This window comes from Sturnira hondurensis, unplaced genomic scaffold, assembly GCF_014824575.4.
Source record: "Sturnira hondurensis isolate 20B ecotype Veracruz unplaced genomic scaffold, ASM1482457v3 Scaffold0013931, whole genome shotgun sequence".
NCBI classification, from domain to species: domain Eukaryota; kingdom Metazoa; phylum Chordata; class Mammalia; order Chiroptera; family Phyllostomidae; genus Sturnira; species Sturnira hondurensis.
In genome coordinates, this window is record NW_028086562.1 from 2,027,690 (window position 1) to 2,053,482 (window position 25,793).

Sequence of the window (25,793 nt, forward strand, 5' to 3'; positions counted from 1 at the left end):
CCAGCCAGGGCGTGCAAGGTGGTTTCTGTACGGCGTTGTCCAAACGGGCTTTCCGGCCTCACGGGGTCGGATTTTGTAAACGCTCGTGTGTGCTTGAAAAGACTATTCTGCGGTTGCTGGGTGCCAGGTTCCAGTTTGCAATGCTCACGACGTTGTTCGTATTTCTTACATCCTTACTCGTTCTTGGTTTGCTTTGATCAGTCAAGTCTGAGACACTTGTGGTAAAAATCTCTCACTGGGGTCGGGCTTGGTCTCTTTCTCCCGTAGGGGCCAGACTTGGCTTTAGGTTGGAGCCTGGGGTGTTAGGTGCCTGTCGGTTCAGATTTTTGATACTTTCCGATGAAGCGTGCCTCTGATTCTTAGGTCAGTCATTACAGTCTTACGTAAGGAGGGACCTTCTTATCCCTCCTGACACCTGTTGCTTGAGGGTTTATTGAGGCTCCTTTGTATTTCTCTTTTGTTTAGTATATACTCCATCTCCACCCTCTAGCTGGCAAGTGTAATTCCTTTGCTTTTATCGTAAAAGCTAGATATTTGGATGAATTTCTACTATGGGATTCTGTGCTTTATAGTACACTCTCCTTTTCTCCTTTTTTCTCTTTCTCTGTCGTATCTTGGAGTGACCGAGTTTTCCTTATATTTACCTCTCCCCCTCCTCTCCTTTGGAGAGTCCTTAGTTCTAGTTCCTGCTTCTAAGGTGTTGCGTGCGCCCCTCCCGAGCCCCGTGCGCCGTAGACGGCTTCAGCGCTGACCCTGTCTCTCTCCATCATCCATGTCCTGCACCCAGGGCTTTAGTTCCCCAGGCTTGTTAATTTGCTTATTTCTAAATCTTTCATCCTTACTGAGATACGCCCACATTCTTAGCGGTGTTGTATGTGTCTATTTGGTCATCGTTGCTGCGTTCAATGTCCTTCTTTCTAAAGTCCACCGACCTTCACTGGCACTTGCAGCCCATTCCCGTGAACGGCACACGCTCCCCTCCTGTGTGCTGTTTTCCTCTTTGCTCTTGACTAGTAGTTAGCAAAAGTCACGGTGGGACAGGGCTTTCCCTCACCGCTTTGGAACTGTCTCTCCTTTCGTATTCTGGCTTCAGCCGTGCCACTGAGAAAGACTGCTCGCAGGGCAGTTGCTCCTTTTATAGGCAACCTGCCTTTTCCATCTGCTCTACCATCAGAAGACCACGGGCGACCTCAGCTGCTCGAGGTTGGGGGCCCGAGGCCCCGTTTCCTCGCCGGCTGCCCACTTGGGGCTGTTCGCGGCGCCTGCGAGCGGCCCTGTGCCCTGGCTCAGCCCTCCACCAGCAGGGCAACCACGGTGCACTGAAGTCCCTGCAGCTTCTGGTCTCCGGCGTGCCTTCCTGTGACCAGTCTGGGAAAACTCTNCATCTGCTCTACCATCAGAAGACCACGGGCGACCTCAGCTGCTCGAGGTTGGGGGCCCGAGGCCCCGTTTCCTCGCCGGCTGCCCACTTGGGGCTGTTCGCGGCGCCTGCGAGCGGCCCTGTGCCCTGGCTCAGCCCTCCACCAGCAGGGCAGCCACGGTGCACTGAAGTCCCTGCAGCTTCCGGTCTCCGGCGTGCCTTCCTGTGACCAGTCTGGGAAAACTCTGTTTGGGAAGGGCTGGTGTGATGAGGTTGGGGCGCCCGGGGAACCCTGCTTTTAAGGTTTCCTGTGCCCGGCGTGTGACGTGCTCTCAGATTGAATCCAGCACAGCCTCCATGGTCTGTCCTCCAGGGCCGGCTGTCCGAGGGGCATCTCAGACATCCGCAGTGACAGTGTGTAGTGCTCCCAGCTGTCTATTTTTTAAAAAGACTCTATTTTTAGAGTGAGGAAGGGAGGGAGAAAGAGGGAGAGAAACATCCACGTGCGAGAGAAACATCGATAGGTCGCTCCTCGCACGCCCCCAGCTGGGAGCCTGGCCTGCAACCCAGGCGTGTGCCCGGACGGGAAATCGAACCGGCGACCCTCTGGTTTGCAGGCTGGCGCCCCAGCCACCGAGCCACGCCAGCCAGGGCCGATTCCTTCTATTTATGGCGCCTGACTCTTTGCTCCTCTTCTGGGAGCTCACCTGTGCGCTTCTTCCCCGGGATGCGTGGTTGCTGACATCCCTGGGCGATTGTGGGAGGGTTTGTGCTCCCGAAGGCCTGCCCTGCCCAAGAACTTGGAGAGCGGTGGTTCCCACGGTGGTGGGGAGCGTTTGGGGGGAGGGGCGCTGCTGGGATGGGGAGTCCGTGCCCCCATCCTGCCTCCCCAGAGGAGTGCTCCTGGATGATCCCTGCAGACTCTTGAGTAAAATGGTGGGTCGGGCTCTGTGTGGAGTTGGGAAGCCACCAAGCTGAGTCCCCTCCGCCCTTACCACCCCCCCGACTTTGGGCACCCCTCATGTCTTACAGAAGAGGCTCTCCCCGAGAAGGAGAAGATTCTGGACAAGCTGGAGCTGAGCCTGGCGCACGGCAGAGGGGAGAGCAGCGATTTCAGGCCAGGTCTGGGCTCTGGTGCGTGCTCTGTCCTGGGCCCCCTGGTCTCTTGAAGGTGTTCTTCTGGACCCTGTTGGGACTTCTGCAGCCTCCTGGGCACTGTCCCTTCCGCTTTAGGCCCTGATTGGAGCTGGTGGGTGGGGGCCGAGACTCACCAGCCCCGCAGGGGACAGAACTCCCCGCTCCTCTCTCCCGACCCCTCCTCTGGCCCAGCCACAGCCAAGAGGAAGGCTCGTCAGGAAAACTGCCGTGGAGCTTGGTCTGGAGCCCTGGGGCTCAGTGGGAAGCCCTGTGCACCTCTTGTGATGGAATGTTCTGGAGCAGTTGTCCTGTGGTCAGACCCCTAAGGCCCTACTCCTGTTCTTGAACATAAGCTGCCCTTTTCACAAGTGACCTGATGCGGTGGGGCAGAGGCACCCGGGCTAGGAGCCAGCCCTGCCTGCGTAGGTGGGGATGGGTGCTGCTGGTTTGTCTGTGTGACACCCCTCTGTGCAGTGAGCCGTGGGGTGGGGAGACGTGTCTTCACTTGCCTTTGGGTCCCCAGCATTCGGCAGACAGAGGCCCCTGGGCAGGGCCTTTGGGATGCTGAATGAGGGTGGGTCTGTCCTCCTATAGACGACACCAAAGTTGAGGAGAAGGAGCCCATTGAAACACAGCAAAATGGGGACAAAGAGGAAGATGAGGAGGGGAAGAAAGAAGACAAGAATGGAAAGTTCAAATTCATGTTCAACATTGCAGATGGGGGCTTCACAGGTATTGGGGCGGGGTGGTGGGTAGAGAGCCGGGGTCGTGGGTGTCACAGCCTTCCTGACTGTTGGGTCCCGGGAGTCTGGGCAGACGGTTATTTTATACTAAAGTGTGAGTGGTTGATAAGAGTCCTGTATAACCTTTTCTGGTAACACTGAACCTCTAGGAGAAGGAGGATGGTAGGCAGGGAGGACAGGCTTTCCTGGGCCCAGCTTGGTGAGGGTCTGGGGGCCACCTCACTTTGTCCCTCTGTCTGCTTCCTAGAGCTACACACGCTGTGGCAGAATGAGGAGCGTGCAGCTGTGTCCTCGGGGAAAATCTACGACATCTGGCACCGGCGCCACGACTACTGGCTGCTGGCGGGCATCGTGACGTATCGTCCGCCCAGCCTGGCCAAACCTTTGTAGACCTCGGGGGGAGGCGTGAGACATGTAGGGGAGGGTCCAGGGCCTCCCTCCCGGGGGTGAAGATGGTGGTGGTGACGGCGACCATAGCAGCGGCTCATCCCTTTACTCCCAATGTTCCATCCTCACAGCAGCTTCCCGTGAGGGGCACTGTGATTCCCTTTCTACAGAGGCAGAGATGGGTGCTCAGAGAGGCCAAGGGACTTACCCAAGGCCACACAGCTAATAAGTCACAGCCGATTCCTGTGACTCCACAGGCAGCTGTGAACAGAGCAGCCCCCAACCCCTGTCTCCCCGGAACTCACACCCTGCTGGGGCGCGTGGAGGACGCCATAAGTTAGCCAAGTGTGGGGCCCAACAGAGCCTGGTGAAGCAGGGAAGGGCAAAGGCTGCTGGTGGGATGGGGGTTGCATCGCGTTTCCAGTGGGATGGTTAGGGACGGGGACGTTTGAGCACAGACCTCCTGGAGGCAAGGGGGGGCTGCCTGGTGACCTGGGGGCGGCCCCTGCCAGCTGTCTTCATGCCAGCCTTGAGCAGGGCCAGCTGCCATTACGGGAGGGGGATTTTGCGGGCAGCAGCTGGCGAGCTGCTCCCGCTCAGAGCCAGAGAATGAGAGAGTGTTCAGGGGCCTGCGGACAGTATGTAACTCAGTGAGTGGGGTCGTGTCCCGGTAAAACTTTGTGTACAAAACCGGGTTGTGGGCCACAGTCGGCTGATCCCCATCACCGGGGCCGAGGTGTCGGAGCCAGGCTGCCTGACTCTCAAAACCGGGGGACCTTGGACAGCTGATATTCTGCCTCTCCTGTTCCCTGAGGAGGCTTTGGGGGGGACCCTTCCTCGCTTCTCCCCAGCTCTGGTGGTGGCTGTCACTCCCTGGCACCCCTTGGTTTGCAGGTACATCACCCCAGTCTTCCCAGTGTCTACATGCCATTGTCTAAATGTCCTCTTTCAAGGGCACAGGTCACTGGGCCGATGGTCACCCTGTCTCAGTGCGACCCCTTCTTAACTCGAGTACCTCTGCAAAGACCCTACATCCAGGCGAGGTCCCGACAGGTCGTGAAGGTAGAACTGGAGCCTCGCCCTCCCTCACTTGGGTTGTGTAGGAGCAGCTGACCCTGCAAGGCCTCCGGGCTGTGTCTGTGCCCCTGTGGGCCCCTGTGGGTGTCTGCTGATGGTCACGTCATTGTCATCGACGCGCTCACGCAGTAGCCCAGGTTAATGACTCATCTGAGAACACGCAGTCGGCACTCTGAACCCGCGTAGGCCCCCCTGCCCCATGGCCAAGTTTGTCCTTAACGGTGCCCACCCAGGCACGGCTACGCACGCTGGCAGGACATTCAGAACGACCCGAGGTACATGATCCTCAACGAGCCCTTCAAGTCTGAGATCCACAAGGGCAACTACTTGGAGATGAAGAACAAGTTTCTGGCCCGCAGGTTCAAGGTCAGAGGCTGCGGGGGTGGGGCGCTCCAAGGGGGGCGGGGTAGGGAGTCAGTGAGTAGCAACCCCTTCCCCATGCATCCGGATGGGAGCCAGGCTCCCATGAAGGGGGGGTCATTTAGTCAGTCATTTAACAGGGTGCTGGGGCCTTGCCCTGGGTGCTGGGCGCGGAGAACCCGCTCGGCGAGGGCTCCAAGGCGTGGCCGAGATCGGATGAGGAGGGACTGCTGCGGGTGTGTCCTCCTTCCTTTCTGCCCAGAGCCTCGGTCTGGGGGCCGGGGGCCAGTGGAGAAGGGGCCAGGCAGACGCTCAGTCCGCCCTGCCCCACCTTGCAGCTGCTGGAGCAGGCGCTGGTCATTGAGGAGCAGCTCCGGAGGGCCGCGTACCTCAACATGACCCAGGACCCCAACCACCCAGCCATGGCTCTCAATGCCCGCCTGGCCGAGGTGGAGTGCCTTGCCGAGAGCCACCAGCACCTGTCCAAGGAGTCCCTGGCTGGGAACAAGCCTGCCAACGCTGTCCTGCACAAGGGTGAGCGAGCTGCTCCGGGCAGGCTGCCCCGGGCCGCTGCCTCCTGGCCGTGCCCGGAGGGTGGAGCCTCCTGGCCTGGGTGGGCCTGTCCCTCAGGACCTGCCAGAAATTTGTCACTTTGAATACCTTATCTCTGTAATCCTCCTAATATCCTTAAGTGGCGAGGTTTGTGACCCTGTTTTTAAGATGGGGACATTGAAACTCTGGGAGGTGAAGGTGTTGCCCAAGATTTCCAGGATTCAGACCTTTGACCCTCATTCTCCAAACCTTCAGGAAGCTCCAGGCTGTTCGGGGACGGGGCTCCCTGGCTTCACTGGCCCCCGCTCTGTCTGGGAGAGGCTTCCTGAGGCCTCTTTGCCGGTGTGCCCCCTGCACCCTGTCCCCAGGGGAGGATGGGGGCTGCAGACCTCCCTGGGAGCTGGGAGACGGGCCGGGGCCTGGCGCGAAGCCCAGTGTTGGCTCAGAGGGTTTCACCCTTCTCTCTGCAGCCCAGGGGCCCCTGGGAGATGCAATGGGGACCCCAGTCTTCTCCCTGGTGGCAAGTCTCTGCTTTGCAGGCCTGAGAAGGCCAGGCAAGGAGTGTCCTGCCCCCCGCCCCGCTCCCCCCCCCCCCGCCCAGGGCAATGACACAGCCGNTGCAAGGCGGGGAAGGGGGGGCCCCCCCCCCCCCCCCCCCCCCCCCCCCAGGGCAGTGACACAGCCTCATCAGTGAGCACCAGCCGGGGTGGGCTGCCCGCCCCTTCCTCTTCCCTCCCGCAGTCCTGAACCAGCTGGAGGAGCTGCTGAGCGACATGAAGGCAGATGTGACCCGCCTGCCCTCCATGCTGTCCCGCATCCCCCCGGTGGCCGCCCGCCTGCAGATGTCCGAGCGCAGCATCCTGAGCCGGCTGACGAACCGAGCTGGCGATCCCACCATCCAGCAGGTCAGTGCCCCGCGCCGGCGTCCCTCCCGCGCGTCCTGAGCACCCAGCTCGGGGCTCGGGGCTCGGGGTCCCAGGTATGGGACTGTGACCTTTAAACCCGAGTCCTTGCCTCCAGGGCGCTTTCGGCTCCTCCCAGATGTACAACAGCAGCTTTGGGCCCAACTTCCGGGGCCCTGGACCGGGAGGGATTGTCAACTACAACCAGATGCCCCTGGGGCCCTATGTGACTGGTAGGTGCCCGTCTGCTTCTGGGCAGCATGCAGGAGACGCCCCCTGGGGCCCTGCCGGCCCGCCACTGCCCTGGGCAAGCCGAGGTTTCCTCTCTTTCTGACAGACATCTAGCTGCCCCGTGACTTCCCTCTCTTGCAATGCTCATTCCCAGCTGAGGTAAGGCCACTCCTGGACCCCCCCGTGCCCCCCTCGCCCTCTTCGGCTCGGCAGGTCAGGCCTGGCCAGAATTGGCCTGGTCCCCGTGCCGGATTCACGCCCCTGAGCTCTGGGGTCTGCACTGCCTTCCGGGCCTCTGAGGGTCTCGCCAGCGTGCCTGGAGCCCCCGCCCCAGCCTCCTCTGCCCTGGGGACTGTCTTTTTTTTTTTTTTTTTTTAAGATTTTATCTATTTATCTTTAGAGGGGAAGGGAAGGAGAGAGGGAGAGAAATATCAATGTATGGTTGCCTCCCGTGAGTCCCCTGCTGGGAACCGGCCTGCAACCCAGGCATGTGCCCTGACTGGGAATCGAACTGCGATCCTCTGGTTCGCAGGCCCGCGCTCAATTCACTGAGCTACACCAGCCAGGGCCCTGGGGGCTGTCTTGGGAGCAACGTGTCTGCCTGGGTCTCCAGGTCATAGAGGGGTGTGCGCCTCTGTGTACACGTGTGTCTGTGGCAGTGAATCAGGGGCCACTGCCTGTCCCCAGCCCGGAACCCTGCCTCCACTCTCCTCCTGTCTCCAGGGCCCTGCTTGGTGGCCACCCCAGGACGTTGCCTCTTGTCCCGCCCGTACTCCCTGCCCAGGACCAGGAAGGCGGCTTGGGTTGGGGTGGGGCCAGGAGAGGGGCACTTACTCCACTTCACCCTGGCTCTCACCAAGCCCTGTTTGTCCTGCACAAACTTTGCTCCAGGGTGAAGCCGCAGAGGGGAGGGGTTTCCGGGCTGGTCGCCCTTGGGGGCTGTCCACTCCTAGGACCCTCTTGGGCACTCTGGGGGGTCTTGGCGAGGGCGTCCCCTCTGATTGCAGCTGCCCGTGACAGGCAGTGGGCGGGGCAGTGACAGGATGTGGGATGTCCCCCATGATGGAGACCTGACTGCCTGCCTATGTGTGTAACCCATGACCTGCCTCTCACAGCCACGCCTACCGGGCCAGCTGCCCGACCCCCATAGGAGAGAAAAGCTGCCGCCTTTTTAGGAGCCGTGGTCACCGTGGGACAGAAAGGGAACCAGAGTGATGCCACTGCATGGGGGATGTGGCTGGCCTGGCTGTGCCGGAGCCCAGAAGTGCCACCTCGTCGTAACCCAAGCATTCCACCCAGCGTCGCACCCACACCACGCGGGACGCGCCCCTTGGCCCCCTTTGCCACAGCGACTTCTTAGAGGAGATTCCATTTATTTGTACATCTCTTGCGCTTTCCTATTGAAGACTTGAACGAGTTTGTCTTGGTGAAAGTTGAGTGGTGTGCGGAGGAGCAGCACGCCTCTGTCTCTTGTCGGGCCCCAGGCCGGACGGAGCCCCCGGAAGCCCCGCCGCTGCCCTGGACTCGGCCCAGCTGGGAGGACGAAGTGTCGCATCGGCCCCGGAGCTCTCGGTGCGCCCCTGCCCACCTGTCCCTCTGCTCTGCCCCCTGCCCATGAGGAGCCCCCAGTGACGGGCAGGTCGGGACTGAGGGGCCACTGCCCAGCTCAGTGGTGGAGACCTGACTGATGCCCGAGTTAGGACAGGGCATCCCCTTCCTGCCAGGGCCAGAGGCCACCAGGTGTGTGCGGTCCCCTTGGGGGAGGGGCGTCAGCAAATGTCTGTTCCTGGACTCTGTCAGCCTGCGGTCCTGGGGTGGGGGAGGAGCTCCAGCATGCGGACGGCATAGGGACTGGCTGTGGAGCCTTCCTCCCCGCCCTCTGCTGGGCGTGGTCAGGGCGGGTTGTCGTTGGCATCTGAGCTGAGCGGCCACGGCCGCGTGGCAGGTGGCGCAGGGGCCCTGGCCCTGCCCTGTGCCCGGGAGGCGGTCGCGCCGTGTTTGGGCCTGCGGGTGCAGAGGGGCCAGGCGGTCCCTGAGCACTGACTCATCCCTGTCTCTGTCTGTGGAGATGCCTCGACCCAGGCTCTTGTCACAGCGTGGGGCCACCGATGCCCCAGATGTGTGCTCAGAGGGCTTGGGAGAGCTGCGCTTGGGGGCAGAGGACTGTCCCTGCTGGGGCACCCCAGGCTTCGTGTCCCGGCCCTCCTCTGCCCTGCCAGTGGTCCCCAGGAACGGCCCCAGGTGTGGGGTCGGGGTGGGCTGGCCCGGGCCTGTCTGTCTGATGCCCAGCCTGGATTTCAGAGCCTTGGGTTTCCTGGGGAGATGCCCTGGGAGAGAATGCTGTTCGGGTGATAGGCCAGCTGGGCCTGGGAGTGGGGTGCCAGGAGGGGGTTGGGCTCAGCTCCCGGGGCCAGGACTGGGGCCAGGATTTGGCGGCTCACCTTGAGGACAGCTGGGTGACTGGCCAGCCCTCATGGAGCCCCAGATGTCCACATCTGTGAATGGTTCTCTCTGAACCCTGGAGCGCTGGACCCCCACGGCCCCTTCTACCTGGGCAGTGCTGTATTCCATCCTGATCAAGATCTCTAAGGCAGACCGAGGCCTGACATGGCGGGTCCCGGAAGTGGCCTGCAGGTTTGCAGGGCACACGTGTGGCAGCAGCTGACCCCGCCCCCCAGATAGTGAGGTCTGTCCCGCTCACTGTGGTTCACACATGTGTCTGTGTCCCCCCGACCAGTGCCTCCCTGCAAAGGCTCCTGCCTCAGGCCACAGGTGAGGGGACCGCCACAAGCCCTTCTCCACCCGGGGCCCTGAGATGTTCCCCTCCCTGTGGTTGGCCTCGTTGGGAGCAGGGCCAGCCTCTGCGGGCCACGGTGGATGGTTCCGAGTGTCAGGCTGAGAGGCACATAGCAGTGGGATAGGGTTTGTGTCTCCACTGCTCCGGCTCGGGCCCGTGGTCCCTCCCTTCCGGCCCTTCCTCCCAGGGTCCTCTGTCTCGCCGTCCCCTCCATCTTACCCACCCCCCCCCTCAGCCTTACCAGGGCCCCCTGGGCTCTTCTCACCAGGCTGCAGCCAGGCACCCACAGCCGGCCCGGCCCTGCACCCTGGTTTCCGGAGAGGCTCCGCCCTCTGTGACCGGCGCCCCGTGGCTCGGGGAGGGGGTTGTGGACTTTGGGGAGTGAGTTTTGCTGACTGCTTTGGGAGAGAGAAAGGATCTTAAGAATATGTTCTTCTTGGTTTATCAGTTGTCCCCGCCCCAGGCGGCGGGCGGGCATCTCCGGCTGGGTTTGGTTTTCGCCGCAGGCAGAATGAGGGTCACGGCGAGCCGTCGGAACCCCAGCGTGCCGGCCAGCGCTTTTGTTTCCAGCCACCTTATTATTTAAACCAGTGCCGAGCAGGCTTTCTGTTGAGCCACCTTTGGGCCACAGTCCCCGAAAGTGTCGCCTGTGGGGCTCCTCACTGACCAGGGGAGCTTGGGTTGACGGACCAAGTGCGGATGGCTACCGTTCACACATGCCCACCCCGGAAGCACATCCCAGGGCCCCACGGCAGGAGACCCACCCTGCAGGCCGCCTTCAGGAGCTCCTTTGTTTCCTGCAATCACAGCCCAGCAGTGGCTGACACCCACTGCTAGTGTGGGTGCCGCCTCCATCAAGGGTCTCTTTCCAGGGTCCTCTAGAGGCGGGGAGTTGGCTATGTTTTGCCCCAGTGACATCTGACACCGTTGTTCCCAGGTGTCGGGTTCCAGGGCTCTTGTGGGCCTGGGGGCTCGGGGACATGGGAGCAGGCGGCAGGGGAGGGGCTCGGGCAGGACTCCGGGGCTGAGGTTCCGGCCTAGGGTCTCCCCACCACACCTGTGGTTGTCCTGTGCCCGCCCACCGTCTTCACGGAGGGGCTGGCTCAGCCCCATTTTATATTTCCGGAAGTTTACAGGTTGTGGTCTATCAGCCCAAAGTCATTGGCGTTGTGTTTTGGAGTTTTTTCTTAGTTTTTCAGATTTTTTTTTAGACAAAGTATTTTTTTAGGTGTGATAACCCAGAAAGGGCCCGTTGGGTGTGTGTGTGTCCTGAACCCCTGACATCGAGATGGGAGCCTGAGCCCCCGAATGTGGAGACGAGGGAGAGGACCCCTACCCCGGGCAGTATCTGGTCCACAGGAGGGGCCGGGCCCCTTGCCCTGGGACAGTCCCAGGCCAGCCAAGGGGCTGGGGATGCTTTGGGCGGGTTGGAGGGTCCCAGCAGGGAGGGTCCCAGCTGGGGGTGGGGCTGGAGCTTCGGAAGCTGAGCCCCTGTAATCGGCGACCTGTCCCACCCTTGGGGGGACGCTTGGGACACTCGGCAGGCTGTCGGGGACACGACCCCCTTCACTTTGTACTCTGCGTGTATGTCTTGGTTTTCTGTGTTTTAATAAATCCTTTGAGAAAGGACCGAATCAAAGTGTTTCCTGGAGGTTCTCACCCATCTAGTGAGGGCTGGGGGCCGGAGAGGGTGTGGGGGGAATGGGATGTCACCTGAAGCCACGTCCCCACTGAAAGACACAGCTTGATGGGGCTGAGCACCCTGAGGAGGGGTGTACATGGGTGGTACCTTCTCCTCCCACCTGTACCCCTAAACACACGCCCCACTGACCCCCTTGTGCCCCAGCCTCTGTCCCTAGAAGGCACAGCATCCTCCCAGCAGCCAGAGTGTATGTCGAGAGAGACCGGGATGGGGGTGGGGAGGTGGGAGATATTAATGGTCTCGGTCCCCAACCCCTGCCTCTCCTCCATGGCCACCCTTGGCTCCAGGCTTTGGGGGCCGTGTGCTCCATGGTGGTTGCAGTCCCCTCACCCCCCCAACTGCCCAGCCCTGCCCTGAGTGCTGAGCACCGGAAATGAGGGGAGCAGAAAGCCATGGACCCAACAGGCTTGGGTTTTATTTGCTCATTCCATAAATACAGTGCCGGTGCCCCGTTGGGGTGTCGTTTGGAAGCATGAGGCGCGGGCCGTCTCGCCTGCAGAGGAGGGGTGCGTAGCTGAGGGACCGCGGTCATCGAAGAGACAGGTGAGAAAAAGCGCGTCATGTACAGGACTGGAGGAGGACAGAGGCCCCGGGAGCCCTCTCCGGCACGCCTCGGGGCCTTGGCTCCCGCCGCAGGTGTGGGACGGAGATGGCAGGGCTCTGTCCTTCACAAGGAAGACCGACCCGGCCCTGGGCTAGTCCTGGGGCCTAGTTCTGTATTGCTGGCCCCACCCTGTGCAGGCCCAGGCCGGTTTGGGACCACCTCACCCCGCTTTCCAGGCTCTGACTGCCCTTGGGCTTCCATCCAGCTTCCTTTGCCCAGCTCTGGCGCGCTCCTAAGTAGAGGGGCCGTCCCCCGGAAGCATGGGCATGGAGGGACGGCACACCTCAGACCCAGGCCGCGGACAGAGCCCCGGGGCCGGGGCTGCTGGGCCCTGCTGAGCTCCGCCCTGGGGCCCTTGTCTCCCTCCGTTTGGCCATTAAGCCGCCAACAGGGGCTTGGCCTTCCCAGGGGTGGCTCTCGGGGCAGCTGTCCCCACCGCTGGCCTGTTGCCAGCCTGGCCCCTGTTCCAACAGTAGGGGGTCTGGGGGCAGCAGTGTGGAGGGGCCCAGCCACACTCCCCAGTGAGGGGGTGCAATCTGGCCCACTGGGCGCAGGGCATGAGGCCCAGCACAGGGCCGTGGCAGCACCCGGGCTGGGACAGGTGTTGCCCCGGGGGAAGCTTGTAGAAGACTGGTTGGAGAAGAGCCCTGAGGGCCCGAAGGCCCGCCTGACNGGTGGCTCTCGGGGCAGCTGTCCCCACCGCTGGCCTGTTGCCAGCCTGGCCCCTGTTCCAACAGTAGGGGGTCTGGGGGCAGCAGTGTGGAGGGGCCCAGCCACACTCCCCAGTGAGGGGGTGCAATCTGGCCCACTGGGCGCAGGGCATGAGGCCCAGCACAGGGCCGTGGCAGCACCCGGGCTGGGACAGGTGTTGCCCTGGGGGAAGCTTGTAGAAGACTGGTTGGAGAAGAGCCCTGAGGGCCCAAAGGCCCGCCTGACGAGGACGGGGACGGTTTTAGACTCCAGGGTCAGTGCAAAGGTCAGCAGTGGGGAAAGCTGTCCGCCCTGCCTGCTCTCGGCCTGTGAGGTTTTCTCCAAGCGTTTCCAGCCCAGCCCAGCCAGGACTGCTGGCGGCCCTTGGAGAACGGCAGCCTCTGCGGGGGCCCCAGCTGCTCCGAAAGCAGGGCCTGCTGTGCCTGCCCCTGGGCATGAGGTGTGGGGGTGCGGGGGGGGGGCGGCAGTCTGCCCTGCCTTTCCTCTCTGCCCCCAGTCTGCTCCAGGGCACGAGGGGTCCCAGGGGTGTCACTGCTGCCTACCTGCCCAGGTCACAAGCTCTGAGCACAGACACTTCGCACCCCAGAGGGGGACATGCGAACGTCACATGGTCCGAGGCCTCACAGGGGCTCCTCTGGGGGGGTCCTGGGGTCTTTGCCTCCACCGTGGGGCTGCTGCTGGGTGTGCAGACCCGCAGCCACCCCGAAAGGGTCTGAGCCTGTTCCCTCTGCACACCCCCAGGCCGCCCTGTGCAGGGCAGAGGCCCGCTCTCCCTCGAGTGGTTGGCAGCCACTGTCCAGCTCAGCACGTGCAACCTCGGGGCCGCTGGGGCAAGGACAGAGGGACAGTGGCCGGGTGCCTGGTGGGGAGGGCAGGTAGGGCCCTGGAGGGACCCAGGCTGGAGCCCATTCCCAAACTGCAGAGCTGATCCCCCTGGATCCTCACCCCTGTCAGGCAGGGAGGAGGCAGGGGTTAAGGGACAGCATGGAGGGCCCCCTGCAACGACTCCCTGGAGGAGGTGGCGGCGCAGAACGGGTGGGGAAGCATCTGAGGTCGGGCCCATTGGAAAGTACCTGGAGTCCTTGGTCAGTGGGAGACCCCCGAGGGGATGCCACAGGAAGATTGGACAGGGTTTCCTCTTCCCTACCCCCAACACCAGGTGGGGTTCTTGGTAGAGGGGAGGCTGGCCCTGCCTGCCCCTAGGCCCCACTGGTCCGCCTGGCCAGGCCTTTAGGGGTCTCCGAGAAGGGCCCTGGCTTGGAGAAAATGAGCTGGTTTCTTCTTGGAAGATGAGCAGAAGCTACAGGCTTGGGCGGGGCCTCTAGACCGCCCTTCTGACCCTCAGCACGGTCTCCCCGGCCTGCTGTGGGTCCCTCGACGCAGTGGATGGTGTGTGGCAGCGGCTTCCGGGATGCCTCCCGATGACACGCTGGCGCATGGTCGTCTTTTTGATGCAAACCACATTCCAGACTTGGCTTCAAAACAGCATAAGCAAGCGGAGAACAGAGAGACTCGGGGGGCGGGGGGAGGGAAAGTGTCCTGGCCGGCTGAGGGGCGTCTTAGGACCTGTAGTCCTTTTTGCTGTAGGGTTTATTGCCCAAAATACTATCGATCTCGTGGATAATGGAAGACGACAGTTTGGGAAGGACCTATGTGCCAAGACAAGAGCAAATCAGAATTCCAGTGGGACTGGCCAGAGGAGGGGGAGGAGGAGGGGGAGGGGGAGGGGGAGGGGCGGGGAGGAGGGCGACGTGCTCCCACCCCCCTGGCCAGGCCCGTGGGAACGAGCTGCAGCTGTGGCAGATGGGGCCCCGGGGCTNAAGTGTCCTGGCCGGCCGAGGGGCGTCTTAGGACCTGTAGTCCTTTTTGCTGTAGGGTTTATTGCCCAAAATACTATCGATCTCGTGGATGATGGAAGACGACAGTTTGGGAAGGACCTATGTGCCAAGACAAGAGCAAATCAGAATTCCAGTGGGACTGGCCAGAGGAGGGGGAGGAGGAGGGGGAGGGGGAGGGGGAGGGGCGGGGAGGAGGGCGACGTGCTCCCACCCCCCTGGCCAGGCCCGTGGGAACGAGCTGCAGCTGTCGCAGTTGGGGCCCCGGGGCTTTTGATTCCCAGAGGTTTGGGGTGGAGAGGAAGTCTGCCTTGGTTTATACTTGGCCCCTCAAACTCCGGAGCGCTCTAGAGCCTTCTGGAAGGCATGAAGGGCAGACTCCACGGTCAGACCCCTGACTTCCACCCCCTAAACTGCCTTTCCCAGCCTTCTCCACTTGCCTTCCATGTGACATAACCCAGGGGTGTCTTTGAGGCGCTCCCCTCACGTCCAGTATGTCGGCCAGTTCTGCCGGCCCACCTTCCAAACATCCGGGGTGCACCCACCTCTCCCATCCCCACTACCAGGGTCACCCCCAACCCCTGTTGTCATTTCCCAGCACATCTCCCTGTTCCCCAGTCTCTCCTCCACTTGGCAGCCAGAGAGAGAGGGGGGACGCTTTTAAACCCTAAGTCAGACCCTGCCCTTGCTCTGCTTGGGATTGAGGGGTTCCCACCTCACCCATAATCACCGCCAAAGTCCTCAGAGGACTGGGTGTCCCCTGGGGCTGCTTGCTCCGGCCTGCCCCACCCCCCAGGCTTGGCTGCCGAGCTCACCCCCAGCCCCGGACCTTCCATCGGCTGTTCCCGATGCCTGGATGCTTCTTCCCCGGGTGTTTGTACTGCCCACTCCTCGGCCTCCAAGGCTTTGCTCCCATGTCATTTCTCCCCAAGCCCACCCTGACGGCCCCTTCCCCTGGGCCCATGGCTCTATCTCCACTCTGCCTCGCCGGACACCCCGCCCTTGCTCCAGCTGCCCCCCAGCCCAGCCAGCGCCGATCTGACACCTACTCTCATCCCCTTGGTTCTCTCCTCAATTCCCTGTGTACTGTCTGTTCCGGCCAGGACACCAGCTCTTCCAGAGGAGGGCTGTGTGGTGGCTCGCTGACGGAGCCCGTGTGCCTGGCACGTAGCAGGTGCTTGGCAAGTCCCTGCCGGACGGATGACTGGTGGGACCCGGGGCCTGGCACCCTGCAGGACCCCTGCTCACCTGGATTGCTCCAATGTTCTCCAGGAGCTGGTCTGTGCTGGAAGCGCCCAGCAGCACGGAGCTGACACCCTCGTTCCTCAGGCACCAGGCTGGGGGTGGCAAGACCAGAGGTGAGGGAGATGCACCATGCCAGGCACCCTTTCTGGTTCTGCCCTGCCCCTCACGGGGCCAGAGACACCCAGTTTCTGGGTCTGGGAGCACTTGGGAGGGGCCTGGCCAGCCCAGTGCTCAGCAGTGCTGGGTGGGGGGCCCTGGGGGAGGCCCGGAACAGACTGACACCCCGTGGAGAGGTGGCCCAAGTGCTCAGGGACGCCCACCTTCTCCCCATGAGTGTGGAACTCCTATTTCCCATGGCTGGTTGATAAAGGGGGTGGCCTAGGCATCAGGGACTCCTGGCCTGTCCCAACCCTGCCCCCGTCCCCAGCCCCGTCACCTATGGCCAGCTGTGGGAGGGTGCAGCCCAGGCGCTCGGCGATGGCCTGCAGCTCCTTCAGCTTGGCCTGCTGGCGCCGGCCCTCCTCACTCAGGATCTTGTCCTTTAGCCACTGGTAGCCCTGATTGGGGGTGGGGGAGAACCAGGTGAGGGCGGGTCACCTGGACCTGGCAGGTGGCTGACCACTGGAAGCCAGGCCAGCACCTCCCCCTGCACCCCCCTTGCCCAACCATGTCCCACTGTGGGCGTAGCTGGGAGGGTGGGAAGCCCGTTGTCTGTGGGTACCTCCAGGAGACTGGGCCTCCTGAGCCAGTGGACCCACTGAGCCCCCTTCTCCCAGGAGGCCTGGTGTCCTGGGAGGGGAGGGGCTGCGTCGTTCCAACACCGAGGGGTGGGGTCGGCCAGCCCCCACCATGGGGGTTGCAGTGCTTCCCAGGGACTCCCCGACCTTGCAGTGTGTGGAGGAGTAAGGGGGCAGGCCATCCGCCCTTGCACCGGGGCCAGAGACTCAGGTGCTGGACCTGCCCTGGCCTGCCCTTTCTCTGCCTGCTTTGCCCCCAGACCCTGCATTCTGGAGACTCCCTGAGTCCCCTCTTAGAGGTATATGGTGGGGGGACTAGTCCTGGGGGGTCACCTCTGAGTGGTAACTGAGGGAGCTCTGCCGCCTGGGGCCCCGCCGCCCGGGGCCCTGAGCATGGCTGTGGGGGGAGGGGCATCCCAAGGCACCTGTGGACCCAGCCCAGGCTGTGAGTGTGGAACTGAGGAGGATGTCAGGGGGGTGCAGAGACCTCTTCTCCTGGGACTGTCCCACGGGTGGGCAGCTCTTCCACCCACGGGCTCAGGCCAGCCAGGACTCTGACTTCCCGTAGGCTGAGCCACCCTGTGGGCAGGGGTCTGGGGAAGGGCACCCAGCACCCAGGCCTCTCATCTACAAAGTGCCCGTCCCCTCCTTTACCTTCAAGGACGCTCTCGAGTAGGGCGGGATGCCGCTGTCATACTTTCCAGAGACGATGCCGCAGGCCAGAGGGGACCACGTCATGGCACCCACTCCTGGGAGAGGAGAGCCAGGCGAGGTCAAGCTCTGGGTCGCTGGGGCGGGGGTGGGGGGTCAGGGAGGGGCCAGGAAGGGGCGGGGCGCCCACCAATCTTGTGGAAGAGCTCGGGCAGCTGCACCTCCACCTTCTCGCGCTGGAACATGTGGTACTCGGCCTGCTCGCAGATGGGCGGGATCAGGTTGAACTGCCGGGCCACGGAGTAGGCCTCCTGAGGACGCAAAGAGGGCGTGACGGTCCCCGCCCAGCAGAGGGCGTAGGGGCCGCCTGGGCATCAGGGAGAGACAGGGAGGCGTCCCAGGGAAGGCTGCCCGGGGGCCGGCCACCCCTTCCGCCTCTCGGCTTTCCTGGGAGCCTGTGAGGTCCCCGCCATGAGGTGGGAAAGGGGATGGGTCATCTGACCCCAAGGCTGAAGGGGTTGAGGGGAAGCACAGCCTGGTAGAGAGACTTGGGTTCTGGCATCACTGGCCAGGGGGCCTCGGGCAAGGGGCTCACTCCCATGGGACTCAGTTTCCCCATCTGTCACGAGGCTCAAAGGGGCCAGTGGCACCTGCAGCACTTACAACAGCGGGCAAGCACTCTGCGCGTGCTGGCCGTGTGGCCTCGGCCTTTGTCATGACCGTCACTTGGGACCTGGACCCGGGATGATGGCACTGACAGAAACCACTAGGTCAAGGGAGGCAGAGTGGCTGGCAGTAGCCCGTTTCTGGGATGTGAGGCTTACGGCCTCCACTCCACAGGGCTGGCTGTTGCGAGCCGGGGCCGATGTCTGCAGACGGGCCCTGGGGACGGCCCATCTGCCGGCCTGAGAGGCCTTCCCCTCCGGCCGGGGCTTGGCTCTCCCGTCACCGAAGCGGGGAGAAGACCCTGCAGGCCCCGGGCAGCCACAGAGGGACGCACGTGCTCACGAATGCCGCAGCCACAGCGCACGGTGCCGGGGCTGCCAGGGTTGCACTTAGCCAGAAGTGAACATCCCGCTGCATTTCTTAGATGCAGTGGAAAGCTGGGACACTGGGGTGCAGGGGTTTTGGGGGGCTGGGAGGGACTGAGGCTGAGAGGGTCCTGGAGACGAGGGTGGTAGGTCAGCCTGAGAGGGAAGAGAGGCCCCAGGCCTCAGCCCACCAGCCCCAACCCCCACCCATGTGCCTGCTTCTGAGGAGCACAGGGCCACCCCGCTGACCCTTCTGGGATACCCCAGAAATAGCAAGGAGCATCTGCTGTCCCTGGCCTAGGAGGCTTCCGTGGAGGGGAAGGGCCAGTGAGGGGGAAACATGGTGAATTACAAGGTGGGTGCTCAGGGTCCCAGCAGCCACCCACATGCTGAGCGATGTGGCCTGGGCATTCATCTCAGCATGAGCTGTGTGACCTTGGGTGTGTGACTCAACCTCTCTGTGCCTCCAGTGCACACCCGAAGGGCAGGGCAGCAGCGCTGACCTCATGGGGCGTCTAGAGGATTAAATGGGAGTTAGTCCACATGAAGCCCTCACACCTAATGGCACCTGGGAGGTCATGCCAACTCATGCCAGTGCCTGAGACCGCTGTCACTGAAACTCCAGGACCTCTGGGAAGAGCTTCACGCCTGTTCTCCCAACTAGTCCTCAGGACAGCCTCAGGGGGGTGGCCCCCACAGTCCTGTTCTACGTGTTGGGGGGCGTGAGGCTCAGAGAGATGAAGCCCCCCATGGTAACATGGAGAAAGCCTACCCAGTGCAGAAGCTGTGACCGCCACCGGTCACAGCTGTCCTCCAGGGCCCAGATCTCCACCCACAGAGCAGGGATACACCGGGGGCCACTGTACCATGATCTCCATGGAGCTCCAGCGCGACGTGCCCCAGTACATGGCCATCCCCTGGTTGATGACGTGGGTCATGGCACGCACGGTCTCTGTTAGGAGGGAAGGGGAAACTGCAGGTGTGGGGGGCGGCTGGGGGCACGGGGCCCAGCCTGGGGACGTTCTGTGGATACAGGCCAGGCGCCGGGAGCAGGGGCAGGAAGCTGCAAAGACGTCTTGCAAGCAGTGTACTTCCCGGCTCCTACTCAGGGGTAGCAGGGGCTCTCCGGGGCGACAGAAAAAAGCGAACTTCAATCCGGACGTTGGTCGTGGAAACGACCTCCCCTAACAGGTTCAGGTATTACGGAATCTTGGAAAACTGGGTGCTGTGTGGACTGGGGTGCTTCTGTGGCAGATGGGAGGGATGAGGGGCAGGGAGGCCACAGATCGGGAGTCCAGAGTCTAGAAGGGGGAGTTCTCTAGTCCGGGGAGGAATCCGGGACCCCAGTCCTCAGGCAGAGCCAGGTAATGGATTAAGATGACCTCAGAGTGGCAGAAGGCGACAGGAAGTAAACACAGCATTTGCCTGTTTCTGGTCTGCTACGTTGGGGTAACCCCGATTCTCAGCAGGGTCTGGAGAGCCTGAGGGAGAGGTGACAATGGCATTGGTGGGGACACAGGATGTGGCATGGGACTGTAGCGGGGTCCCGGGGGTGGGGGCTGCAGGCTGCAGCTCCCCTTGCGTCCAGAAGAGCCGGAGGAGATGTGAACAACCCTGTCTGGGCCAGGTCTGGGTTGGAGCCTGTCCCCCAACACAGGACAGCGGGGGCCTCTGCTCCTAGGATAGTGCGGCCTCCTGTGCAGGCCCTGAGTCTGCAGCAGGAGGGCCACAGTTTCCACGTTCTCTGGGAACCAACTGAACGAACACTGCGTAGCTGAGGACGAGCTGCTGAAACCCTAGGCCTTCCCCTTGAATGAGAGAGAAGGGACCCGCCCCCACCTGCATTGTCGAGCTTTCCTGCCACTCAAGAAAGGCTGTGAGGAATCCAGTCTAGGCTGTCTCAGCTCATGGGGATGTTGGGATTTTAAAAGCAGAACCCGGCCTCATAAGTTTAAGTCCCCAGTGTCTCTGCACTGGGGTGAGGGCGGCTCCCCCAGAGTTTTCCCAAGCCCCATACAGTGCTTGCAAGTCCGACTGCCTAAGGCAGAGTGGGAAGTGGAGTGGACGAACAAGTGTTTCTAAAACAAGGCATGACACTGACCCTTGGCTGTGGTCCCCGCCTTCAGAAGGCTATGGTGGCTGGGGTTTCCGGGGTGGTGGTCTCAGTGGACTTGCCCAGGACCCCTAAAAAACCAGACCCGGGCTTCCACACCTTCAGGCCAGGCCCTGTCCTCCCTCCCTGCCAAGGTCAAGGCCTGGGTTCCTCTTTGCCCATCCCAGGGAGGAGGGCTGGCTGGCAGGGAGCACGCACCCATTGGGCCACCACGTCAACCGCCGACACTGGTCAATGTGAGGGACAGCAGCGTCTGGCTGGAGAGGCTGGCAGGTCCCAGGAAGGGACCTGCCCACGTCCAAACCCCGAGCCCAGGCGCCCAGCCTGGCTCCCTGTGCCGGGTCCTTTAGAAACACTCGGGGCACCTGCGACCATGCAGCGCAAGTGCTGATTCCTTGCAGCCAAGGCTCAGGCCCACATGCTGGAGCGGGGAAGCCGAGGACACCCCCTGTTCCCAGCTGCCTCCTCACGAGGGGACCGCACAGTGCAGCGCCCTCCCATGCAGAGGGGAGTCCACCGGCACCTGGGGGTCAAGGCCATAGTGGCAGCTTTCGAGAGCCTGCGCTGGCCCCAGAGGGCAGGGGTCCGGGGCACAGGCTCCTGGGCTCCTGGAGGGTCCCACGCACAGCAGCATGGCACTCTGCCCTTCTGACCAAGCATGATGTCCGTGGCTGCAGAAATGGACCGTTAGTGACAACCCGTTCGCCTCAATATTTAATGCCACTGGACAGAAGCAGGAGGGCCAAATCCTTGCAGGTGCCACCCAAACCCCTGGCATCTCCTGCTGTGTCACAAATAATACATGGGAGGGGTCAGGTGGCAGGGCCAGTTGGCAGGCGGGAGCCCTGCCACCATGGAGCACAGCCCAGTCCCCTGGGGAGACCAAGGCTGCCCGTGCTGTGGGGTCCTGGGGGAGTCTTAGCTTAGGGGCAGGCCAAGGCCGCCCCGGGGTAGAGTTTCCTGGCTCGTGTAGGTATTCTTCAAGTGGGACAATGTTCCATTTCAGTGTGGGGGGAGGGTCAGGCCACACAGCAAGGGCCGAGAGTGGCAGCTGGCCCAGCCCGCCCAGGGAAAGGAGTGCCTGAGCGTGGGTGCTTGGCAGGAGCCTGTGTGCTGCACGGGGGGCGGGGGGGGGGGCGGGGGGGGGCTCAAGCCGGGGTTCCCTGCGGCTTCCAGCTGGGGCAGGAGCCTAGCGGACGTGAGCTATGGAGTAGACGAGATCTGCGGGGGCCGCGTATTCTGAGGTCCCCGGTGTGTGTGCCCTGCTGGGAGCCGGGCCTTCCCCAGCCCATCGAGGGTCAAGCTTTCAGGCCCTGACCACAGCATCCCCAAATCACGAGGAGGCCCCGGCCGATGCCGGCTGCCCCGAGGATCGCAGCAAGGCCAGGCGGGGGGGTTGGGGGGTATGCACAGGGGGACATGCACAGAAGGACGGAGGAATGAAATGACAGCGTGGCCTGGGGGGCCTTTTCCTGCCCTCGCAAGGTGTTCCCAGAGGGCACTCGTGGTTCCCTTATGCATTTTATGGAGGAGCTGGTCAGCGGGGGGAGAGTCGTGTAAATAAAACCACTGTCTCATAAAATGCAGCTCGGACACAGGAGTCAATGGTCGGCCCGGGTCATGGTGTACCTTCTATGATGAATGTCCTGGACTTGGAGGAACTAAATGGGTCCCCTGGTGATAAAAGAAAGATTTAAAGAGACCAGAGTTTATAGCTGTGGGGACATGGAGAGGCGTGCTGTGACGAAGGGCACGGGAGGGAGGCACAAATCACTCTCGCCGAATACTTGTTTAGTTTAAAAAAAATCACTCACATATATATATACATATATATATATATACACACATGCGCATGCGCATATATCAACAAAAGAAGAAAAAACAACTGAACACAACTGAATTTTCCAAGTCCCTGCCACAGGAAAGCACAAATGGGAAGATGCTGGAAGCAGGAAGTTGGGAGGGGACAGGAGGGGCGGAGAGCGCGGGCGCGGAAAGAACGAATAAGCGCCTAAGAAACCAAAACGCTTTCAAAGCCCGTGTGGCATGTCTCCTCCAAGTTAGCAGAACAGAGACCCCGAAGCTGCCAGGAGAAGGACTGAAAAGAAGGAAGCACCTGCAACGAGTCATCGTGTTGTGACTCCATTTAGTTACAAAATATTAACAGCCTAGAGAACGTTCCACGCAGTTCTAAACCAGGAGGGGCGGGGACCCAGGTGTGTATCAGCTGTGGGCCCAGCTGTGCCAGGGTGCACCTGGGGAGGGCAGGGTGTCGGAGGCGGAGCTCAGGTTCCCCACAGCCCGCTCCCCCACACCGGGAAGGCCTGGCCCTCCCCTCCCACCTGGCCTGGCCTCCTGGCCGCTGGCCTGGGGACCTGGGTGCCCAGCAGGCCTATGCCCGCGGCCCTCCAAGTCTGCAGTTCAGAACTTCCTGCCCACGACAGAGAACCCACCTTCCATGGGCGTGTTGGGGTCCGGGCGGTTGGCAAACACCACGTCCACGTACTCGAGCTGCAGCCGCTCCAGGGAGGACTTCAGACCTGGGGGCAGGTTGGGAGGGGTGGTCACGGTCTTCTCAGACTTTTGGGGCCTCACCCGAGCCAGAGATGAAAGGGATAAGGGGAAAGGTTTGGGGACATATGTGGGCCATGGCCACCCGGGATCGTGGAAAGCCAGGGCAGAGTGTGGATACACCACCAACAGTGTTCCGCTGGGTCAGGAGGACATGGGAGGTCTGCAGGCCCAATGTCCTGTGACTGAATGAAGGGGGACCCTCAGCTTCCTGGGGGCCCCACAGGGTAGCTGGGCGGGCTACCCTGCACGGGGCAGGAAGGGCCCGTGGCGTCTGTCGCCCCCGAGGCTGGCCGATGGAGCCTGAAGCACAGCTGTCGGGAGCCAGCACCTGGCCATGGCTTCTAACGCAGCTGCAGAGTGGAGTGCGGGGCTGGGAGGCGGGGCAGCAAGGACCCCCCCCCCCCCCCCCCCCCCCCNACTTGGATGATCTGTGTCCTTGTTACAGGACGGAAATGGATGTGGACGAGGAGGGCAGGAAGACAGGGGGACAGGAGTGCAGGGCCAAGGAGGAGGCGGGGCCAGAGCACTGGGTGTCATCCCCAGGCCAGGGGTCCTGCGCCGTAGCATCGAAGAGGGTGGGCACCCTCCTTTTGGCACCCAGAGGGACCCCGTGGGTTTCGGACCCCTGACATGCCCGAGCCCCTCACCTTCTATGATGTGCTTCCGGGAAAGGCCTCTCTCGGTCTCTGCTCTGAAAAACAGGTGACAGTGTGCGTGGCGTTGCAAGCGGTTTGGGGGGAAATGTTTACGATGCACCCGTCAGGCAAACAAAGCAGGTCAGCACAGGCCCTGCGGGCACCGGCTCCGCCTCCGTGTGCCTGCGGGCCACCCAGCCCAGGGTGGCCCGGGGACCAGGGTGGCTTCTGTGTTCAACCTGCTCTTCTGCCGGGCTCAGATTTTTGGCAAAGATTAAGAAGGCATCACATTGACAATTCTCAGGACGCTGGTTTTGTACAGCCCCAGAGAGAACATGAACTAAACACCGGGGCTGGAGAGGGGTGTCTTTGGGCCAGGGACATGCAGCGAGCGGTATGGGCGGTTCACAGATTTTCTGTGTTTTCCAGAAATTTTGGAATATTACCTTTGTAGTTAAAAAAACAAAGAAACAGATCCATAAAATTAAAAAAGAAATTAAACAAGGTTTGAATAAAAGACAAAAGCAGCCAACGCCACTTTTCTGGAACTTGATGTTCCTTCGCAGGGATGGCGCCAGCCAGGGCAGAGGCTGCTCCAAGGCCAGCCCACCCACTTTGGACACTGGGGACAAGAGATGGCTCAGGGCCCGGCTGTCCTCCTGGGGCGCCTGGCCGTCCGGGAGGAAGACGCCCCCACTCCCCAGCCCCCTCAGTCAGGAGTGCGGGTGGGTTTGGGGCCGCCGCCGGGGCAACACCTACTTTCCTCCCCAGAAGATCTTGGTGGTGATGACGAGGCTGGAGCGTCTGTAAACACAGGGGAAGGAGGGCTGTTACCGGGCCTAGTCCCTCGCGGGGTCCTCCCGCCCCGACTGTCTTCAGCTCTCACATTGGCGTCTGAGCACCCGTGTGAAACGGGGCATTCTCTGTCACTCAGTGTTCTTGGTGGGTCACCCCGGACCCTGGGGCTCCCTGCGTCGTCATGACACAGCCCACAGGTGCCACTCGCTAACCATGCAACTGCAAGTCAGGTGTGGGGCCCGAGGGAGCCGCGTCTGCGCCTCGGGGAGCCCTTTCCCTCCCGCCAGCTCCTCGGGGTCCTTCCCTGGGGGCGCACCCGGGCCCCGGCCACAGCGATGCCGGACACGTTACCTCCATCCCTTCTTCTTGATGATGTTCCCTAAAACCACTTCTGCCCTGTGGGAAAGACCAGACGTGGAGTTGTCATTCCAGCCCCGCCCCAGAGTGACAGCCGGCCCCTCAGTCTCCTCTGGGGCCACACACCCAGGCTGTTCGCGCCCGAGGCGGCTCGGGCGGCTCGTGCAGAGAAGAGGCCCCCGAGAAGGTGGCCGTGGCACATGTCCACGCCCTGTCTGAGCACCCCACTCCCGGCCCCCTGGAGGTTCCCCCGGAAAACGCTTGGCAGCACTACAGGGTGGTTTCTGGATAAAAATAGTTTTTAGAAGATAAATTATTCATCTGCTTTCAGAGACAACCGACATGTACTCGGGGCCAGGGGCTGGGTCTCCAGCAGGGTGCTCCAGGGTGTGTGTGTGGGTGTGCGTGTATGTGGGTGTGTGGTCCTCGTTTCTTGCTTTTGAACAGGGGGAGACAGACGCCCTGCTGACCGCTGTCTGTGCCGACTGGCATCACTCAGGGCCCTGCACCGAACTTGGGCCCGCCGGCGTCCCGGGCACTGCTCCAGCCCTGCCTGGCACTGCAGTGATGGACTTTTAAATTATTAACTTTTAAGAACCCTTTGCTTATAGCAAAATGTCTCTGAGCACAAACAACCCAGGGCTGCCTTCCAACTCTAAAAGCGCCCGAGTCATCCACTCGGAGATAATGGGCTCTAGTCGGCAAGCAGTTTGGCACATGCTCTGAAAGTTCTTTTGTTTATGGTCCACGCACACAGAGATGCACCTGCCCTGGGTCGCCTCCTTTGTTTCTCAGTCCCTCATGCGGGGGACAAAGGGTCAGGAGAGGAGGGAGAGAGAAAAGCAAGCCGAGGTCCCGGGGTGCAGGACAGCGGACAGCCAACCAAAGCCTCCTGCTCGTGGGCCGAGGATGTGGTAGGGTTGGCACCGCCCAGCAGGGCACAGAAATCCTCCAGCCCTCTGGGAAGCGCCCAGTTAGTGTCAGCATGACAAGCAGGGGGACTTGCATGCTCTGCAGTTGGCACTGTGGTTAGTGAGAGGGACAGCGCCTGGCTTCCCCGTGTGGGTGGCTGAGGGCGCGGAGGCATTGAAGGGGGTGAGCAGGCGGGTTCAGAGGCCGTTGCAGCGGAGGGCTCCAGGGGCCACGACCACCCATGGGAAGCTGCTCCCCGAGTCCTTGGCTTCTCCCAAGGGGCTTCCGGGAGGCAGGACCCAGTGTGCTTGTCCCCACCCTGGGTGTCTCTTAACGTGGGGG

General features: G+C 62.1%; 2 protein-coding genes across 12 annotated transcripts in view; one reads left to right on the plus strand and one right to left on the minus strand.

Moving 5' to 3' along the window:
- The window catches only part of CHD5 (chromodomain helicase DNA binding protein 5), a 54,346-nt gene extending 43,696 nt beyond the window's left edge, over window positions 1-10,650 (plus strand). Inside the window, exons 34-42 of one of the 3 annotated variants that reach the window (XM_037062083.1) lie at window positions 2,393-2,494; window positions 3,092-3,229; window positions 3,488-3,596; window positions 4,938-5,070; window positions 5,403-5,598; window positions 6,358-6,521; window positions 6,637-6,751; window positions 6,856-6,908; window positions 7,865-7,888. In XM_037062083.1, coding sequence (XP_036917978.1) covers window positions 2,393-2,494; window positions 3,092-3,229; window positions 3,488-3,596; window positions 4,938-5,070; window positions 5,403-5,598; window positions 6,358-6,521; window positions 6,637-6,751; window positions 6,856-6,863 — 965 coding nt within the window. In that variant the 3' untranslated portion in view covers window positions 6,864-6,908; window positions 7,865-7,888. Of the gene's footprint in view, window positions 1-2,392; window positions 2,495-3,091; window positions 3,230-3,487; window positions 3,597-4,937; window positions 5,071-5,402; window positions 5,599-6,357; window positions 6,522-6,636; window positions 6,752-6,855; window positions 6,909-7,864 lie in introns of all 3 variants that reach the window. The other 2 variants (XM_037062084.1, XM_037062082.1) reach the window with 2 other exon arrangements.
- A 3,358-nt stretch (window positions 10,651-14,008) lies between these two features.
- Window positions 14,009-25,793, minus strand: part of KCNAB2 (potassium voltage-gated channel subfamily A regulatory beta subunit 2) — a 61,203-nt gene continuing 49,418 nt past the window's right edge. For 5 of the 9 annotated variants that reach the window (XM_037062094.1, XM_037062092.1, XM_037062089.1 and 2 more), the window contains 11 exons: window positions 24,534-24,578; window positions 24,144-24,188; window positions 23,397-23,440; window positions 22,629-22,715; window positions 18,929-19,014; window positions 17,222-17,342; window positions 17,035-17,129; window positions 16,080-16,200; window positions 15,647-15,735; window positions 14,418-14,500; window positions 14,009-14,129 (listed from right to left, as the gene is read on the minus strand). In XM_037062094.1, the coding sequence (XP_036917989.1) occupies window positions 14,123-14,129; window positions 14,418-14,500; window positions 15,647-15,735; window positions 16,080-16,200; window positions 17,035-17,129; window positions 17,222-17,342; window positions 18,929-19,014; window positions 22,629-22,715; window positions 23,397-23,440; window positions 24,144-24,188; window positions 24,534-24,578 (823 nt within the window). In that variant the 3' untranslated portion in view covers window positions 14,009-14,122. Of the gene's footprint in view, window positions 14,130-14,389; window positions 14,501-15,646; window positions 15,736-16,079; window positions 16,201-17,034; window positions 17,130-17,221; window positions 17,343-18,928; window positions 19,015-21,804; window positions 21,850-22,628; window positions 22,716-23,396; window positions 23,441-24,143; window positions 24,189-24,533; window positions 24,579-25,793 lie in introns of those variants that run through there. The other 4 variants (XM_037062093.1, XM_037062091.1, XM_037062087.1 and 1 more) reach the window with 2 other exon arrangements.